Source organism: Chanodichthys erythropterus, chromosome 24 (genome assembly GCF_024489055.1).
Source record: "Chanodichthys erythropterus isolate Z2021 chromosome 24, ASM2448905v1, whole genome shotgun sequence".
Taxonomy (NCBI): Eukaryota; Metazoa; Chordata; class Actinopteri; order Cypriniformes; family Xenocyprididae; genus Chanodichthys; species Chanodichthys erythropterus.
The window spans coordinates 15,339,758-15,358,938 of NC_090244.1; the positions used below are offsets into that span (position 1 = coordinate 15,339,758).

Consider the following 19,181-nt stretch of genomic DNA (forward strand, 5'->3'; position numbering starts at 1 on the left):
TAACAGGCAAGGGTCAAAACCACTGGGAAAACAATACAAACAATGACAGAGTCCAAGACACAGGCAAACAGGGAAATCCAGGGAGACAAGCAGAAGATCAAAACCATGAGATGGAAAACCAGAAATAATGCTCAAGAAATGCAGTGTGACATATACAAGACTTCGCAATAATGAGTTAAATTTCCCATAATTCTCTGCCTGGACTCATCAACACTCATTGCATTCAGCTGTTGCTCATTAGCCTTGTTAACTCTATCTATATAAACCCAGTTAAAGGGTTAGTTCACCCAAAAATGAAAATCCTGTCATTAATCACTTACCGTCATGTCGTTCTACACCCGTAAGACCTTTGTTCATTTTCAGATCACAAATTAAGATATATTTGATAAAATCCAATGGCTCAGTGAGGCCTCTATTGCCAGCAAGATAATTAACACTTTCAGGTGCCCAGAAAGCTACTGAAAACATATTTAAATCAGTTCATGTGACTACAGTGGTTCAACCTTAATGTTATGAAGCGACGAGAATACATTTTGTGTGCCAAAAAAACTAAATAACGACTTTATTCAACAATATCTAGTGTTGGGCGATTTCAAAACACTGTTTCATGAAGCTTTGAAGCATTACGAATCTTTTGTTTTGAATCAGTGGTTCAGAGCGTGTATCAAACTGCCAAAGTCACGCCCCCCCAGTGGTGAACCATTGAAATTTCGAAACACTTATGACCTAACGAAGCCTCGTTTACTGAAATCACGTGACTTTGGCAGTTTGATATGCGCTCCGAACCACTATAGATCTTGTTGAATAAAGTCGTTATTTTGTTCATTTTTTTTTTTGTTATCGCTTCGTAACATTAAGGTTGAACTACTGTAGTCACATGAACTGTTTTAAATACACAGGCCTCACTGAGCCATCAGATTTTATGGAAAATATCTTAATTTGGGTTCTGAAGATGAACGAAAGTCTTTAATTTAATTGATTAATTAATGACAGAATTTTCATTTTTGGGTGAACTAACCCTTTAACCCTTTTTATATAGGCAGAGTTAACAAGGCTAATGAGCAACAGCTGAATGCAATGAGTGTTGAGTACATGCAGAGAATTATGGGAAATGTAGTTTATGAGGGGATGACAATAGTCTGATTTGGAGTGCCCTCTGGTGGCTATCAAGGGCTCTCCATCTGGTGATTGTGACCAGTGCTGCCAAGAATTAGGCTACTGTAACACTGTTTCCGCGTGTTGTTTTTCATTTCCGTGGGTTGAAGCGACCCCATATAACATGATATTTAGCCCCTGGAATACTAATTTTATTGGGGGAACCCCGACAAAAATGTGGATTTTACCCCCCGGAAAGCGATTTTTACTGGCAGACAGAACCCACCCCCCGAAATGCGATTGGGCTAGTTTTGGGCTAATTTGGAGTAGCAATTGTGCGGGTTTTGTTGTGAATGCCTGGCAATCCTGATTGTGACAATAATAAATGAACATGAAATATTATGTGAAATGAAAGAGACCACAGAGTGATATGGGAGACATTAAACTAGCACTGCTATGTATTTTTGACCAGTATATTGCAGAACCCAATTGCACCAAGAGTCACTACGATCCCTTTAGGTTTATGATGCTGTTGGGAAACACAGCCCTGGTTATCTTTTAAAGGGTTGTCAATACAATGTGCCGAGTCTCTCTGCAGCAGGTAAAGGAAACTCCACAGACTTTGGAATGTTTTGATTGCTGCTTTTATTCCAAGATTCAGCCATAATATTTCAGTATCTGTCAGGAGTGTGAGTTTTCTCCCTCCATCTCTCCTTGCATTTCATCTGCAGCACTGGAGGTCTGAAAGCTATTGTATTCATCCAGAGACACTTCTTACAGAAGATGTACTGTATTCTTCCAAGAAAATCACAGATACTCCATCTGACTGTCTTCTTGGATGACCTTTTTCAAATGGAACTCCCTGAGAGGGCTGGATTGTTTCGGATTTCCGCTTTTGGTCTTGAGAAGGAGAAACAAAATTGCGGTCCCTGTTATGGCTTTCTCTCTAGCATCTACAACATCTGCAAATGATTGGGAAGGGAAGTGAAGAGGAAAAAATAAAACCCATCCTCCATCAATTGGTCATTTCAAGTGCTCTCACTGCCTTATAAACACCAACATGCCATGGCAAACTCAAGCCAGGCTGGAATCACTCAACTTCAGCTGCAAGAGGGAGAATTTGAGCCCAGCATTGTGGGTGCAACATCTGAGACCGACAATGAGGCAACTCTGAGGGGAAAAAACATATTTGGCATCTAAGTTTACAATCTGGCTAATTTACCATGACGCTAGGATGCTAACAAAGCTTTCCCCTCAGATTGCAGTCCAAACCCCTCTCTGTATACTCTCATGCCTCAAAGATTTCATTACAGTTGAGGTTTTCGGGTCTGACCGGTATCTTAAGCAAGCTGGTAAACCAAACATAAATAAACGCAAGAAACTGTTTATATGAATCTCAGGGTCTTAAAAATTGTACAACAAAAACATATTTGTATTGGCATTTCATTGCCATGTTTTTTGACATTTAACATGGATACCACTTAAATGCTGTACATCAGTGGTTCCCAAACTCGAAAATGCAGACAAAATGCTGAGTAGTTCATTTAATTCTACCTTAAAATAATATTAAAATCAAGCATTTATTTCTAATTGCCAAAATGTTGTAAATCCAGTACATTTAATCAGATTACCTCATCATTTGCAGTCAAAAATTACTGTATCCACAAACAGCATGCATATGATAGATTGCATGCCGAATCTGCTGCCTTAAATCGCGCTAAATTACTGTCGTTCTCGATAATGCACCTTTGTAAAAGTCGGGATTTAGCACTTAATCGCATGAAGAACAAATATAGACACAGATAATGGATTAATTTCGATTTAAGACTCAAACTTTCTCCGATACAAAAACATACCTTGTGTGAGTTCTTGTATTTAATGTTGATAGCGAGCAAGAATGCAATTGTTCCCAAATATCCACATGACTGCAAACGTGACATTATTATACAACAGGTCAAAAAATAAAATGTAGCCTGCATTTTAAACACAGTACTGTCAGTATTTACTCTATTTTGCAGTGATATAAAACCACAGCAGAACTACAACACACGTCTGTGTTTCGCAAACAATTCTGCAGCTTTGAACGAATCGTGAGAGTCAATGATTCAATGATTCATTCACAGCCATTCCTTACTGAATGAATGACTCGATGACTCACTCATAAAAACAGTACCTATTGGCGGTTTTAGTTTAATATTTAAAAGTTTTACTTCGTTTTACCATCATTGCACATTTCTCTATTGAACATTTTTTTTTTATTTAAAACATTATTTATTTTATAAAGTTATTCATAAAGGTAAAAAAATGTACTGGAAAATCAATTTTGGGGGCAAATATTGTCCCTTAATGGTAAAGGTGTGACTGCAGTCGAAGTGGAAGAGAGGGGGTACGCAGGGGCGTAAATTTCATCGGACAGTAGGGGAAGACAATAAACATAACATTTCTCAAGAGCAATTTTTGAAGGGGACACAAATAATACAGCCAAAATTTTACTTATAAAGGATATATGCAGGGGTTAAATTGGGCCGGGGCTGTCCGAGGCTCGACATTAACGCTTAATTTCTTGAAGGGCCAAGAGAAAGAGAGCTTTACTTGTCCTGATTAAAACAACAATAACAAAAATAGTTAGGGAATCACCAAAACGCAAGCATGATTCTATTACATTTAGTGTAAGTGGCGATTGATAATGGATAATATAAATATTTAATAATAAATATTTTATTAATGAATGATTCAGCGTTTTGAACGAATCGGTTGAGTCAAGAATCAGTAATAGCCTATTCCAAAACACCTGCCTCATTCTTGAATGAATCAGTCGTTTGAATGAATGACTAGGACAGTCACTTGCCACCACCTACTGCCAGTTCAGTTTCATGTTTAAATTTTCCCAACATTTCTTATTTGTATATTCAAAAATATTTAAAGAATATCATAACATTATTTAATGCAGTTGTAATTTTTCAGTGTAAATTATTTAATTTGATTCATAACAGTCCTGCTTTATTTTTCTTATTGAATTTATTGATCAAATGTAAAAAAAAAAGAAATAAATAAAAGATGAAGCATGTAATAAGATTAGGGGAAAAAATGCCCTTGGGGTAAATATCAATACCCTGTATTTTGTATTGATATGCTCTCCTTTAGGCCTACAGAAAGACTTTGTTATCAGATGTAGCTTTGCACACTGCCAACATCTAGAATGATTTTGATCTGCATTTTAGTGTTCATAGCAGAGGGCTCTGTCGACTTATTTTTAGTTTGTCAGTTGATAAGATTTTGTAGGCTTTGCATACACATGTGCACTCCTCGAAAGCCTGAAACCTGTTAATTGTTGTTGGTGTGGGTGACATAGTATCCAACAAGCAATTGTAAACAAGCTACCAAACACGCTAGGTAACATTATAATTGCTAAAATAGCGGACTCACGGAAAAAAAATCATGTTATCATCTTGCTTTTTTTTTGTTATGACTAATTACTCAGCGTCGGCAGCATTAAAGCAAAAATAACCACTTCATCCGATGTTTTTGAATAAAATAGCCTAAACAGCCGACTTACTAGAGCTCCTCTCAACTAACGTCTGTCTTCTCTCCCGCCGGCGCCGCCAGATTTCTGATTTCTACACGCACGAGTGTGACGTGCGCGGTGGACCAAACCACTGTGAGGCAAGGGAGAGGTGACTCAAAATGTTTCTAAACTTAAAACGCCTGTTTGCGTTTGTATTGCTTTACTTCTTACACAATTATTTTAAGGATATATCATTTATTTACAATACTTAGAGTGGTTTTTAATTATATTTTTTGGGGCACTTAGATAGGGGGGGTCATGTCCCTCCCGTCCCTCCCGCGATTTATGCCCCTGGGGGTACGCAGAAGGATGGTAATCCCTTCAGGGGGTACTCCAAGCTAAAAAGTTTGGGAACCACTGCTGTACATGAATATAATAAATATTGTATTTTGAAGCACATTTAGAGGATGAAGGCCATGAATTAAAAGTTACAAGTGGCTTTTCCATGGTAAAACAGGGATATTTTACTAGTTTTATTTATTTATTAATTTATTTTATTTTATTTTTATAATAAATTACAAAATGACTCTTATTTTGTATTTACAAAATTTGTAACAGTAATTTATTGTAAAAGCACATATATTGTCTTGTTGAAGATAATATAGATTTTCACCTTAAATTATATGCTAATTTATACTTTTTACTTTAAAAAATATTTAATTTTTTTTTCAGTAATATAAAATATTATAAACAACCACACTAAGCATGGCCAATGTTTAATAACAACAAATTTAAATAATACATTTTAATGTATATTAATTAATAAAATGATTACATTTAAATAATAGTAATACTTTTTAACTAGATTTTCTGTGCTATTTATCCACATATGACTCAAAAAAGAATTTCTATTCTTTTACTTTAAAAATCTGATCATATTATTTAGTAGACTCCCTGTAGATTCAAGCTCACATTTGGTTGTATAATCATTATCGACTCTTTGGGGTGACGTTTATTTCCCACATGCTCTTTCAGTGCAGAGCCAAGAAGCAATGCATCTGTCACTATTGTCTGTCTGCATTCATACTGAAGAATGAGAGTCATAACTTACATGTCCGTGTCCCACCGCTTCTACAGGATGAACTCTCATGATGATGATGAGGAAGTGGCCCGGGAGCGTCGGAGACGAGCCCGTCAGGAACGCCTGCGCAATATGGAGAATGATGAGTCAAGTAGTACTACAACAGAAACGAACAGGTAGATCCATCCAAAACCAGTTTTTCATGCATTTTGTAATAAAAAAAAAAAAGCTGTCGTATTACGGAGCCCTGCACATGGTAAGCGGGAAATATATATATAAATATTGTGGCCACAAATCATTCCCTCATTTTAGTTAAACGTGGCTACAAATTAAGAATTTGTTCCTTTGTTTTACTAAAACGTGACCACATTGTAATAATTTGTTTCCTTATTTTAGTTAAATCAAAACCAGAGAATGAATTAGTACAACATGGCCATGATTTACTAAAACAAGAGAATTAATGAATGAGTCGTGGGAATTATTAATATCTAAAAATGATAGAACAAAGGCCACAATTTACTTAATGGTTAATGTTGTTGTTTTCAGTACAGAGACGTCCTCATTGATCACCAGTTCTGCACCAAATGAGGATGATGAACAGACTCTCTTGGAAAGGATCGCCAAGAGAGAGGAGCGGAGACAGAAAAGGATGAAGGAAGCTTTGGAGAGACAGAAGGAAATTGATCCCACCATCACTGATGAAACTGTCACCGCCGCCACAGAGGACGAGCCAAGTCATAGAAACGACAAACAAGAGTCCTCCCAAAATGAGGTTCCTTCAACAGAAACCAATTCCTGGAAGGAAAAGGAAGAGATGAAAGAGGAGGAAAAGACAGAAGAAAGCAATGTGGAGTATGAGGAGACAATCACAGTAAAGGAGGATCCGATGTCATTCACAGCAGCAGACGAACCCAAAGAATCTTCTGAGAAGATAGACAAACCAGAAGAGGAAGAAAGACCACAGAGGTCCTACCTCAGAGAACAGGTCATTTCCTCAACATTTTTTTTTGCTGTCATTCCATCTTATGATGAAGTTTCAGTACATTAGTGATGCATTTCATGTGGTTTCGGCATTATTAGTTTATTCTGACACTTCCGTTGTTACAGGAATCCATGGAGGAGAAACCCAAAGAACCAGAGGCACCAAATGAGGTATGAGGTTCTTAACAACGGTTTATAACAAAAAATTGGTGGATTGGCTTTTGAATTGATTTATTTGTCTGAAATTATTTCTATATTCTAGGAAGAATCTGTCAGTGAAAATATAGAGACTAAAGAACAAACAAATGCAGATTTAGCAAGTGCAGATTTAGAAAATAAAAAGGTAGAAGCTGAAAGTCTGATATTAACAAAAGAACCAGCAAAAGAGGATAAAATAGAGGTGGAAGTCTTAGTGGAGCCAGCTACACCACAGATTGAGAAGGAAGAACAGGTGGAGAAAGAAGAACATGTAAAGGAACCTGAAGAAAAACTTGTGGAGGTGAAGGTTCAAATACAAGATGAAGCTCCAGAGAAGAAGGAGGCTGAAAAACCTATGAAAGAGCAAGAGAAACCCCATGTAGCTGTTGAAGAAACGCCCAAAATATCATTTAGGGAAGTTGAGGTGAAGGCCAAAACCCCCAAGAAAGAAGAGGAGAAACCACAACTGAAGAAGGAGGTTGAAGAAAAACCATCAACTCAAAAGAAGAAGGTTGAGGAGAAACCTGTGACTCCAAAGAAAGAGGTTGAGGAAAAGCCTAAATGGAAGAAAGAGGCTGAAGAAGCGAAGGCCAAACTTGAAGAAAAAGTCAAATCAAAGAAAGAGGTATTCACCTCTTACCCTGAGTGATGCATAGAAATCGCAGACGTATGCACAGCTCACGCTTTTAATGCGCTTTTCGGTTTGACTGGATGGACACAGCGTGAATCTCATGAAACCTGTGAAGAACATGTCCAGGTCATTTCACCCTATAAAGGATTTTTCATTCTCATTAACATAATGTGAAAATTTTAAAAAAACCTTTTTTTATTTTTATTTTTTTTTCATGCATAATATAATTATTTATTTTTCCAATTGATTTTGTGGTGAAATGTCACCTGGACATGTTTTCATAAGATTAACCCATTTACGATCACGTTACTTTGCTTTATACATGTATATGCAATTCTGAAAATGCAATATTTGTGTCAAAACTGCCTAGTGTTGCTCTGTTTTTGCATGCAGTGTGGTCAATTCTCCATGCAATACCCACTGAATGCTATGTTAGAAAAAAATCACTTGTTAAATCTAATAACAGAAATTAAAAGCCTGTTTTTGTCTCTTTAGGTTGTGGAGGAAAAGACGAAACCTTCCTTGTTACGTGACAAAGTAAGTTAATGGTGCAAATAGCATCACAGCTCTACCAGAAAGTTTGTGTTTGACAGAAGGGCAGCTCAACCTGAGAATAAAATAATAAATCTCATTCATTTTTTCTCCATTCAAAGCTGAAAGTGTCGACAAAACCACAAGATGTAGCTGATAGCACCGCCAAAGCCAAGAAACCAGAGAAGACACTAAGGCACAGAGAGATGAATTTGTCATTTCACAACTGATTCTATTTGCACTTTTGTTTTTGGAGAGCCACAATGAGTATAAAGCTATTTTTTCTTCACATTTTAGTCCATCAAGCTTGCGTTCTCCTGAAACAGAGAAGCAGGATCCCATCGCCAAGCTGGAGGCAGAACGCAAGCTGCAGGAGCTGAAGCGCCGGCGGAACGAGACTGACAGCGAGGTGCTGGAGAAGATGAAGCAGAAGCAGCAAATGGCCGAGGCCGAGCTGGAGGAGCTGAAGAAGAAGAGGGAGGAGAGGAAGAAGATTCTGGAGGAGGAGGAGAAGCAGAAGAAACAGCAGCTGGCAGAAAAGAAAGCCAAAGAGGAGGTAAAAAAAAAGATACAAGTATGACTTTAATTTGCGTGCTAATTCTACTTACAGTACTGCTCTGCTGGTGGGAAAGTATGTGCTTTTAAGTATATGTTCAAAATACTTGATAATAGGGTTGTCAAAAGTACCGACTTAGGTACCGGTACTGAAATTTTAAAAATGTGTTGATACCAGCATTTCCCCCTAGCATTTTGAGTGCTGTTGAGCGGATTCTTAATGACCTCTGATTGGCCATTGTGTTCACATGCTTAACAGATACGTCTGTGATTCGCTACAATGATCAACGCTTCAAAAACATTCACCAAGCACTTACACAGATACACACAGGAGCATTTGAAAGCATCCGTCTATCAGCGGATATACAAACCCAATTCCAAAAAAGTTGGGGCACTGTACAAATTGTGAATAAAAAAGGAATGCAATAATTTACAAATCTCATAAACTTATATTTTATTCACAATAGAATATAGATAACATATCAAATGTTGAAAGTGAGACATTTTGAAATTTCATGCTAAATACTGGCTCATTTTGGATTTCATGAGAGTTACACATTCCAAAAAAGTTGGGACAGGTAGCAATAAGAGGCCGAAAAAGTTTAATGTACATACAAGGAACAGCTGGAGGACCAATTTGCAACTTATTAGGTCAATTGGCAACATGATTGGGTATAAAAAGAGCCTCTCAGAGTGGTAGTGTCTCTCAGAAGTCAAGATGGGCAGAGGATCACCAATTCTCCTAATGCTGTGGCGAAAAATAGTGGAGCAATATCAGAAAGGAGTTTCTCAGAGAAAAATTGCAAAGAGTTTGAAGATATCATCATCTACAGTGCATAATATCATCCAAAGATTCAGAGAATCTGGAACAATCTCTGTGCTTAAGAGTCAAGGCCGGAAAACCATACTGGATGCCCGTGATCTTCGGGCCCTTAGACGGCACTGCATCACATACAGGAATGCTACTGTAATGGAAATCACAACATGGGCTCAGGAATACTTCCAGAAAACATTGTCGGTGAATAAAATCCACCGTGCCAATCGCCGTTGCAGGCTAAAACTCTATAGGTCAAAAAAGAAGCCGTATCTAAACATGATCCAGAAGCGCAGGCATTTTCTCTGGGCCAAGGCTCATTTAAAATGGACTGTGGCAAAGTGGAAAACTGTTCTGTGGTCAGACGAATCAAAATTTGAAGTTCTTTTTGGAAAACTGGGACGCCATGTCATCCGGACTAAAGAGGACAAGGACAACCCAAGTTGTTATCAGCGTTCAGTTCAGAAGCCTGCATCTCTGATGGTATGGGGTTGCATGAGTGCGTGTGGCATGGACAGCTTACACATCTGGAAAGGCACCATCAATGCTGAAAGGTATATCCAAGTTCTAGAACAACATATGCTCCCATCCAGACGTCATCTCTTTCAGGGAAGACCTTGCATTTTCCAACATGACAATGCCAGACCACATACTGCATCAATTACAACATCATGACTGCGTAGAAGAAGGATCCAGGTACTGAAATGGCCAGCCTGCAGTCCAGATCTTTCACCCATAGAAAACATTTGGTGCATCATAAAGAGGAAGATGCGACAAAGAAGACCTAAGACAGTTGAGCAACTAGAAGCCTGCATTAGACAAGAATGGGACAACATTCCTATTCCTAAACTTGAGCAACTTGTCCCCTCAGTCCCCAGATGTTTGCAGACTGTTATAAAAAGAAGAGGGGATGCCACACAGTGGTAAACATGGCCTTGTCCCAACTTTTTTGAGATGTGTTGATGCCATGAAATTTAAAATCAACTTATTTTTCAACTTATTTTTTGTTTAAACATTTGATATGTCATCTATGTTGTATTCTGAATAAAATATTGAAATTTGAAACTTCCACATCATTGCATTCTGTTTTTATTCACAATTTGTACAGTGTCCCAACTTTTTTGGAATCGGGTTTGTATTAGGGATCCACTGATAGATGCCTGCTTTCAAATGCTCCCATGTGTATCTGAGTAAGCGTCTGTAGTAATGTTTGTAGATACGGGAAGAATGAGGCGGGAACATAACTTTAATATATAACATAAACAAATACAAAACTAAAGTAAATGCCAGCAGACCCTCACGGACGTCTGCCGGCCACACAAACATAATAAAACATAACATAAAATCCAGGCCTGGTCCTCTCTCATCCTTCACTGTCGTCCCTCTCCTTTTATGCTCCTCTGTAAGAGATTCGAGACCGGTGCAACACGCAGCTGACGCTCATTATCATTCGCGTCACCGGCCTCACACCGTTCCCTCACAGCTCTCATCCGCCCTGTTCGTCACACAGTGTCATTGATGTCTATTTACAACATGTTTTTGAAGCATTGATCATTGTAGATAAATCACAGAAATATCTGTTGAGCTCGTGAACATAATGGCCAATCAGAGAAGTTTACGAATCCGCTCAACAGTGCTCAAAATGCTAGTATCGTCAAATTTTTTATATTTCAGTTCCGACCTGGTATCGAAGTCATTTTTTTTGACAAGCCTACTAGATAATATTAGCCTAAAACACATATACAAATTCTTGATTTAAAAATTAAAAATGATTTGGGATGCTAGTCCTATTCTGGCATACTACTTGGTAAAAATAGTATGTGAATTGGAATGCATCAAATGTGACAGAATTAAAATCTAACGCAGACTAAAGCATACTTCTGTTTTTAGTGTACGTGCACAGTTGAACACACAGCCTTTCAAAGTATACCAAAGAGTTTAGATATACAAAGACCGACGGTACACTTATATTACTATGAACAGGAGAAAGTGCAACTTGCAATATGGTGGAATAAGTCCCGCCTTCTAAATACAAGAGCCAACCACCAATTGGTAAAGTCCTTCCATCACTGCAGCTGCATCCCAATTACTAAGATGCGATTTTATATAGTTTATACTCTTTATTATGTACATAAATGGACCACGGTGAATACATTTAGACAGGTTGTGAACCCTGTTTTGTTTTCAAACAGTTGAAGTCCAGTTCAAATGTTACTGCCGCTCATCAACAGCAGCTGTCACAGCTGCTAAGCGACAAGAACAATCGTCCATATGCTAGAGTCTTTCTCAACCAGGGGTCCGTGGACCCCTAGTGGTCCTTGATGTAATGCCAGGGGGTCCTTATAAAATATCTGAATATGAATATTTCTATATTTTGACATTTGACATGTTCCCATAAAAGAAGATAATATATTTATAATATAACTGACGACATGATTGAATATTGGACAAGTCAACTAACGTAGTAGTAAATTATACTTGATTGCATTTGGTCGTCACAAAGACATTAATGATACCAATGAGCCAACATTATTCTGGGGTCCTTGAGGACGTTTCTAAATACGACAGGGGTCCATTACTCAAAAAAGGTTGAAATTCACTATGCTAGACCATCCCATTTAACAACATTCGGTCCAACCTTCGCGACCTGGCTCAAGGGGCCATTTGACAATGTAAAAGTAGCGCATTGGAATACAAAAAAGTGTTTTGTGTGAACGGCCCATCATACACTTTTTTTTGTCTTCTTCTCTACGCTAAAATGAACAGGAAGAGAGGAGGAAGATGAAGGAAGAGATAGAGCGAAGGAGAGCAGAGGCAGCTGAGAAAAAAAAAATGAAAGAGGAGTCGAAAGAAGGGAGCAAAGCACCATTCATCGCTCCAAAGGGCGCTTCTGCAAAAGTCAGTGACTTTCTGTCCTGTTCTAGTGTCACTTACAAAAAGCACCATAGTATTACCATGTGGTCATGGACATGGTACTATAGTCCAGTTTTGTGTGATACACTTTATAGACTACTATATTTGTTTAATTTGTCTGACAGATTGGTGAGAAAGCAGAATTTCTGAACAAATCTGCTTTAAAAAGGTAAGAAATAATTTTATAGTGTGTGTTACTCAAACGTTGAACACAAACCGGGGTCTGGGATGTACTGAGTTGATGCTGTTTTTTATTTACACTAGTCCGGTGAAGACATCACACACTCCATTAGTTTGCAAGATTGGAAACAGACTGGAGCAGTACACTTCTGCTGTTCAGGTGAGGAACAGTGAACACTAGAGCAGCCATCTCTCGTTTATGACTCAGTATGAGACTCTTTATCTGTTCAACAGACCAAAGAAGTGACCAGATCACCCAAATCTCCTGTGGACGTACCTGTGGCTGAAGGGCTGCGGAGTATCAAGAGTATGTGGGAGAAGGGGAATGTGGTCAATCCCACCACGAGTCCTGCAAGCCCCCCAGCAGTCACCAAGGTACAAGAGGAGAGAAACTGTTTTAGTACATGAAAAATGCTTTAAAGCAGGATTACTTTGTCTGAAAACAGAAGTATAAATTTCTGGTAACTGTCCTATCAGGAAACCGCTGGTCTGAACATCGGTGTGGCTGGTCGCATTAACAGCTGGAAAACCAAGACTCCAGAGCCAAAGCCCACTCAACCGAAACCAGCCCCTGAACCAGAAAAACCACCTCCCAAAACAGTGAGTCTTGGTTTTGTCTATCTATCTGTGTAATGTAAACCGACGTAAACCTCACTCCCCTGATCTCAAGAGGTGCTCTAGTGACTGACTCCCATGCCGGTGGACACGGGTTTGAGTCCCTCTTAGAGTGGGCGTTTCAAACAGGAGTGGTTATATTGGTGCCGTGACCCGGATGGGAGTTCGGTTTAAGGGGGTGAGTGTAACGGATGTGAGAGTGGTAGCAACTGATGCTAGAGACTGCAGTCTTTACCCTCCTTGTTAGAGGGCCCGACTCCCATGTTGGCGGACCCGGGTTCGAATCCTGCTTAGAGCGGGTGGTTCGAACAGAAGGGGTTACATCGGTCTATCTATCTGTCTGTCTGTCTTATTTATATACTATTATAGTTTTTTTTTTTTCATTTTAGTTTTTGTAAGTCTATGATGTGCTTTTGTCATTTTATTTTTTAAAATAAATCTATATAGGTTTAATTAAGTTTTATAACAGTTTTAGTTTTTGTAAGTTTAGTACTTCAACTTAAACTTATTACAGTTACAATTTAAATTTGAGCTTTTATTTAAGTTTAAGTTTTTTATGTAATATTTAAAGCTGCTGTCCGCGATTTCTGGCCCTCTAGCGGTTAATAAACAGAACTGCACGCGTCTTGCGGAGGAACATTCTAGCCGGAGCTACTTTTCTCCATGTATGTCTATGGCGAGTCACGCAGTTACTGTGATACTCTGCGGCGAGTCCTACCAGTCCGGTCTGAAATAGTCAGAATGTAAACACTTATTATAAGTGTACCATGATGATTCAGGATAAGACAAAAACACGGTTTGGAAAATGGATTCATGTTGTATATTCTCATTATATAATTTTTGTACATTTTTAACACAAAAGTTGCGGACTGCAGCTTTAAATTTTATTTCAGCTTTATTTCAATTAGTGAAAAATGTATGGTTGTTAAATGCCACCTGTTGGACAAAGTGGAAATAAAAGCTGGTGAGATATCAGAGATTTGCGAACTAAATCAAGAGATATGGAACGTCTCAAATCTTCTCTCCTGAGATTGTACCTACTTTGATAGATGCGTTTAGAGTCTACAATAGGCAATGAATACTATAATACAAAACTGACTGTGTCTGAAAGGGCATTTCTTTAAAATTAAAATTATGAGATAAATTAGGTTTGGTTCAATCAATTTTTATTTAAACTGGTATCAGTTTTAATGTGTTTTTATGCTTGCAGATCACAGAACATTAGGGAGAACCAGAGCTGTAACCAGGCCTAATGAAACTCTTATATTCTGTATGGTACAGGGTGGCCCTCTAGTGAGTCATTAGTGTATTGCATTTGATCATCTGATTCTGGTTTAAGAATTACAGCACTCACATTTTTTCATTTTTTTCAGAATAGAATATTTGCTTTCTTTAAAAACAAAAACAAAAAACATTTTCTTTATTAGAAACAGCATATTCTAAAGAATAAAGTTAACACGGCTGCAAATACAAGAAACAGTAAACGTAAATTGAAGACATTTAAAAAATGGGAGAGGGAATGAATAGAAAACTAAAGCAGAAACGCAAATCCTTAACTCAAGCACAAAAACAAACCAATAACACGCCAGAATTGTAGATATGTATATGATTGTAAGCACATTGGTCATTATTGTTATTTAACATACTTGAAACTGGGCTCCATCTTACCACAAAAGTATTCAATTGAAGTATAATTTACTTGTTCCACTCCATAAATCTCTTGGACTCTTCGGATCCACTTTGTTCAATTTTGCTGTGTTTAAGTGTGCGGTAAAATAAATCGTACTTAATATAGACAAAATATAGTTCTACATTTCATTAATAAGTTGGGTACCACAGGATGTACCTTGGCCATTTTGAGTATGTACCACCATTGTACTCATCAAAGTACCATGTAAATACAGTAGTACATGGTAAAATGGTAATCATTCTATATGGTTTTATCAACAACCTCAGTATTTTTTAAATACTATTGTGCTATATTTACTGATTTTTATCTCTATCTCATTCCCACTCCTCTAGCAGTGGCCTTTTCTTCTCCTTTTCCCTTTTCTGTCACACTGCTGTCTGCTGTTTTTCCTCTGCTTCTATTCAATCCCCCTCTAGAAAGGTACATTTTAATACAGGAAACATATTTTTTTTTTAAATCCATTAACAACCAATATGCAAATCTAATAGAGGATGGTTTGTAATTTTGTGTTTTGACAGGACCAGAAGCCAGCTGATGTCACTAAACCACGTGGCCCATGGGAAACAAAGGGCTCCACACCTACCAAGGTGAGCTAAGTGGGTTGAAATAAAAGACCAAAGAGATTCCAAAAAGACTCATCTCAGTGGTTCATTTTATACTACATATGACAATGGTTTGATGTACAATGGTCCATCAGCACACCTGTATCCCATCATCCGCTTCTCAGTTGTTATGACTAAAATATTCTGTCAGATTAACATGTGTGCGAGTATGTGTGCTTATTTTCTGTTCTCATGTTTAATTTACCCCAATGTTAATAACAATTGCTCATTTAATAGTACCAAAAATACCAAAACAATCCCATTTTGTAACCATTTTGGCGAAATAGTGGCGAAATAGTACAATCTCATTTGTACATTTTTGTACATACTGCTTATGGCCCAGGAATGTTTATGTTTAGGGCTGGGGTTAATTAATTTTTGTCTAAAAATAGCACATTTTCATATGTTTCACATTGTATAGATTCATATGAAAATGTAAAATAGGTTTAAAATACCTAATACAAGACTTTTTCAAATCACACTCTTGTATTGCTTTTTGTCCCAGGTGTTTGCAGCCAAGAGTAAATACGTCACAAACGGTGAGTGACTTTTACAAGTGATCGTTCATCCAAAAATGAAAATTCTGTCATCACTTACCCTCAAATCTCTATGACTTTGAGATATTGTGAAGAATGTTTCAACTGTTTTTGTCCATACAATGAAAATCAAAATGAGGTCCCCATTGACTTTCACTAGACCAAAAAAGACATTTTAAAAATTATCTAGTAGATTTGCTCCCTAAAAAGGGTGGAGCAGTGGGAGGTGTTTTAACTGACGGGGCGGTGACAGCAAATGTCTGAAGTCATAACTCTAACTGGTCAGCGCGATCGCAAATCTCTCGTTCACGTATCATGCCACCCTATATTTAAAGACCCGACCTTGTTCTCCTGCATTGGTACTCCGTGGACCGCCGGCGTGTCAGGCATAATTCCAGCGTGTTCATTTCACCCAGCACCTCCCGTGTATCATTGTGCCCGTGACGTGTCGCATTCCCTGCCGCAGCTGTTCTGTTTTGTTACTGCATGGGTGTGAATCACTGGATTACCATGATGTCACACAGCAAAGCAGTTTAATATTTAGAGTTACAGAAGGGATGAAAGTATCACATTATGTCACATTAACCGCCTTAGCACCCACTTCTAGCACATATTCTGACAGTGATCCTGCTTTATTATAAAGAAATATTAGCGGAAAAAGTTAGCAAAGAAGCTATCTTCCCTGGTCTTTCAGCTGAACATGTCCTTGAGAGTCACATAGATGACAATGTACTAGATATTTGTCACACTTGCAGCACAATTTCAGACCTTGTGTGTATTCATCTGGGTCACGGCACCAACGTGTTAACTCACTAACTGGGAACAGGTGCGGATGGCTGGTCTATTTGCTTCCGTGTATTTGAAGAAGTGTTGAAAAAGCCTGCTGAGTTATACACATGACGTATGTGGGGCAAATGTAACTCTCTTGTATTGTCTCTTTGCTAACTCATAAGCACATTAACAGCGTGTTCCCTTATGTTTTGCAGGAACAAGAAAATAAGGACATCTGAATGACCCCAGATCAGCTGAAATGGAAGACGCTTCCTTAAAATCTCGGATTTTACAAGTGGTAACACAGTACAAAATAAAAATCATACAAAAAATAAACAAAAATGTCTTTAAAATCACACAGGCCCAATAATGCATATTAAAGTATTAGTATTACTGTCAATGCAGATGCATTTGACAGAGTTTGATTGGACGCAAGTGTTTAAGTGGAAAGTGTTTTCACCTCCCTTTTAAACATTGATTAGCCTATTTATTTTGCTATCTTAATTATGCATGATTATATGGTTAGCTGCATTTTTTATTTGCATTCAGCATAATTTTTTCCCTGCTGTTGAAAAAAAAACGTAAACATTTTACATTTGTTAAATCAGAAAATAATTTACAATAAACAATTATAATACAGTTACAGCAACCAGTTACTATTAGAACTAATAGATGCGGTCACATTATTCTATTGTCAATATAGTGTAGCAACGTGTGAAGCACCGCTCACACAGTGTTGGGGAAAGTTACTTTTAAAAGTAATGCGTTACAATATTGCGTTACTCCTTAAAAAGTAGTTTCGCATAGCTCTGGATTCTATCGCAGCCTTCATTGGCCAAGGACCGCCGAGAAGACGTTGGATTGACATGTAACACAACAAATCGCAGTTTGTTCATTTTTAGGGACGTGAAAGTATAAAGTCGATGTCACTACAATAACAGACAGGCATGCATATAATAAATTATTCATTCAAAAACATCTGAGGCCGAGACTACCTAAAAAGTAACAAATTGCGTTACATAGTTACTTTTTTTGGAAAGTAATGCATTACATTACTTTTGCATTACTTTTTGTCACCTGAGCTGGGCTTGCGTGTTTTTGTTTTTTTTTAAAGAACAAAAAATAAAAGTTCTATTTTTGGTCAAACTAAAGGCCCTTTCACAGCAAAAGTGAAATGAATAAGCCGACAATGCAAATCCACACCTGTACAGTAGAGGGCGCAGCAATAAAAAACAGAAATGAAACAAATGTGATATTCAACTAAAGTCATTTTTGCTTATTAGTATGGTTGAATTGGATCACCAAAGGTCAGCAGCAAAGACATCGAATAAAGTGAGATTAAATCCATAAAGTATAAAAAGTTTAAAATGAAAGTTTGCATTTCACTGCTTTTATTCATTTTGAGGAATGCTGTGCTCACAGAACTATAATACCCACACAACGCCTCTGCACTTACTCACGATTCCTCTCAACATGGGGACAGGAGAGGTGTCAATCAGTAAATAAGAAAAAGTAACTAGCGTTACTTTTTTGAAAATGTAAAAGTTATGCGTTACTTTACTAGTTACTTGAAAAAGTAATCTGATTACGTAACTCGCGTTACTTGTAATGCGTTACCCCCAACACTGCTCACAGAGAAGTCAATTTCAAACCATGCAACTTTCTGTTGGGCAATGCAACAAATTCGAAACTCCATTGCATGGATTCCTATTAAACAGCAGTAAATGTGACCGCACCTTTTGGTGCATTTAGCTTTTAATAATTTAAAAAAAAAAAAAATACTTTAGAAAAATCTTTAGAGCTTCCCATCTTCCCTCTGGAGTTTCAGATCACCTGTTGAATTTACACTCATGATATAATGCTTTGTAACATGTTGTGGTTTAGATGATTGATTGTGCTTCACTGATGATGCTTTTGCCTGTATGAATTTTATTCATATGCTTTGCACTTGGAGTCTCAAAGTCATGCTATGAACACTACACATCTGATAAGACATTAATAAAAATCTTACAGATGAAGTATTTTGGTAGTAATATAGCTCAACTCTTTCAAAATACCAATAAAACATTTCCTAACAGTTCCAACGGTCAGTGATGATCGCAACAACTGTACAATTATTGTATTATCAAGCAAGCTTTCACAGTAAAGTAACGATACATGCACTCATTGCCTCTGTGTGTTTTCTGTACCACACTCATTGTCATTCGACACAAGCCATCTACTTCTTTCTCTGAATGGATTGGTTTTCACGGGGTGGCCGACCATGAGCAGGTCAAAGAGAATGTTTGGTTTTAGAACTTCAATGAAATGCATCTGACAGTCTAACAATAGACGAAGGCTTTCAGCAAAAGCCAATCAGAGGACATTATGGTCACGTGGTGTGTTAGTATGTTAGCCTTGAGACTGAGGCCCGGCGCTCTAACGCACTCTAAAACAGAGCTGCTCCATCACTGAGATCGGAAAACTACCCAGGTAAGAGTTTC

The 19,181-nt window shown here is 37.8% G+C and overlaps 1 protein-coding gene across 2 annotated transcripts in view; it reads left to right on the top strand.

Annotated features, from left to right (window-relative positions):
• Positions 1 to 18,850, top strand: part of cald1b (caldesmon 1b) — a 42,288-nt gene extending 23,438 nt beyond the window's left edge. Inside the window, exons 3-17 of one of the 2 annotated variants that reach the window (XM_067378983.1) lie at positions 5,738 to 5,857; positions 6,228 to 6,666; positions 6,789 to 6,833; positions 6,925 to 7,485; positions 7,987 to 8,028; positions 8,145 to 8,218; positions 8,320 to 8,578; positions 12,158 to 12,289; positions 12,430 to 12,473; positions 12,569 to 12,644; positions 12,719 to 12,859; positions 12,962 to 13,084; positions 15,308 to 15,376; positions 15,897 to 15,930; positions 16,914 to 18,850. In XM_067378983.1, coding sequence (XP_067235084.1) covers positions 5,738 to 5,857; positions 6,228 to 6,666; positions 6,789 to 6,833; positions 6,925 to 7,485; positions 7,987 to 8,028; positions 8,145 to 8,218; positions 8,320 to 8,578; positions 12,158 to 12,289; positions 12,430 to 12,473; positions 12,569 to 12,644; positions 12,719 to 12,859; positions 12,962 to 13,084; positions 15,308 to 15,376; positions 15,897 to 15,930; positions 16,914 to 16,927 — 2,173 coding nt within the window. In that variant the 3' untranslated portion in view covers positions 16,928 to 18,850. The remainder of the gene's footprint in view (positions 1 to 5,737; positions 5,858 to 6,227; positions 6,667 to 6,788; positions 6,834 to 6,924; positions 7,486 to 7,986; positions 8,029 to 8,144; positions 8,219 to 8,319; positions 8,579 to 12,157; positions 12,290 to 12,429; positions 12,474 to 12,568; positions 12,645 to 12,718; positions 12,860 to 12,961; positions 13,085 to 15,307; positions 15,377 to 15,896; positions 15,931 to 16,913) is intronic. The other variant, XM_067378984.1, reaches the window with a different exon arrangement.
• Positions 18,851 to 19,181: the final 331 nt, after the last annotated feature.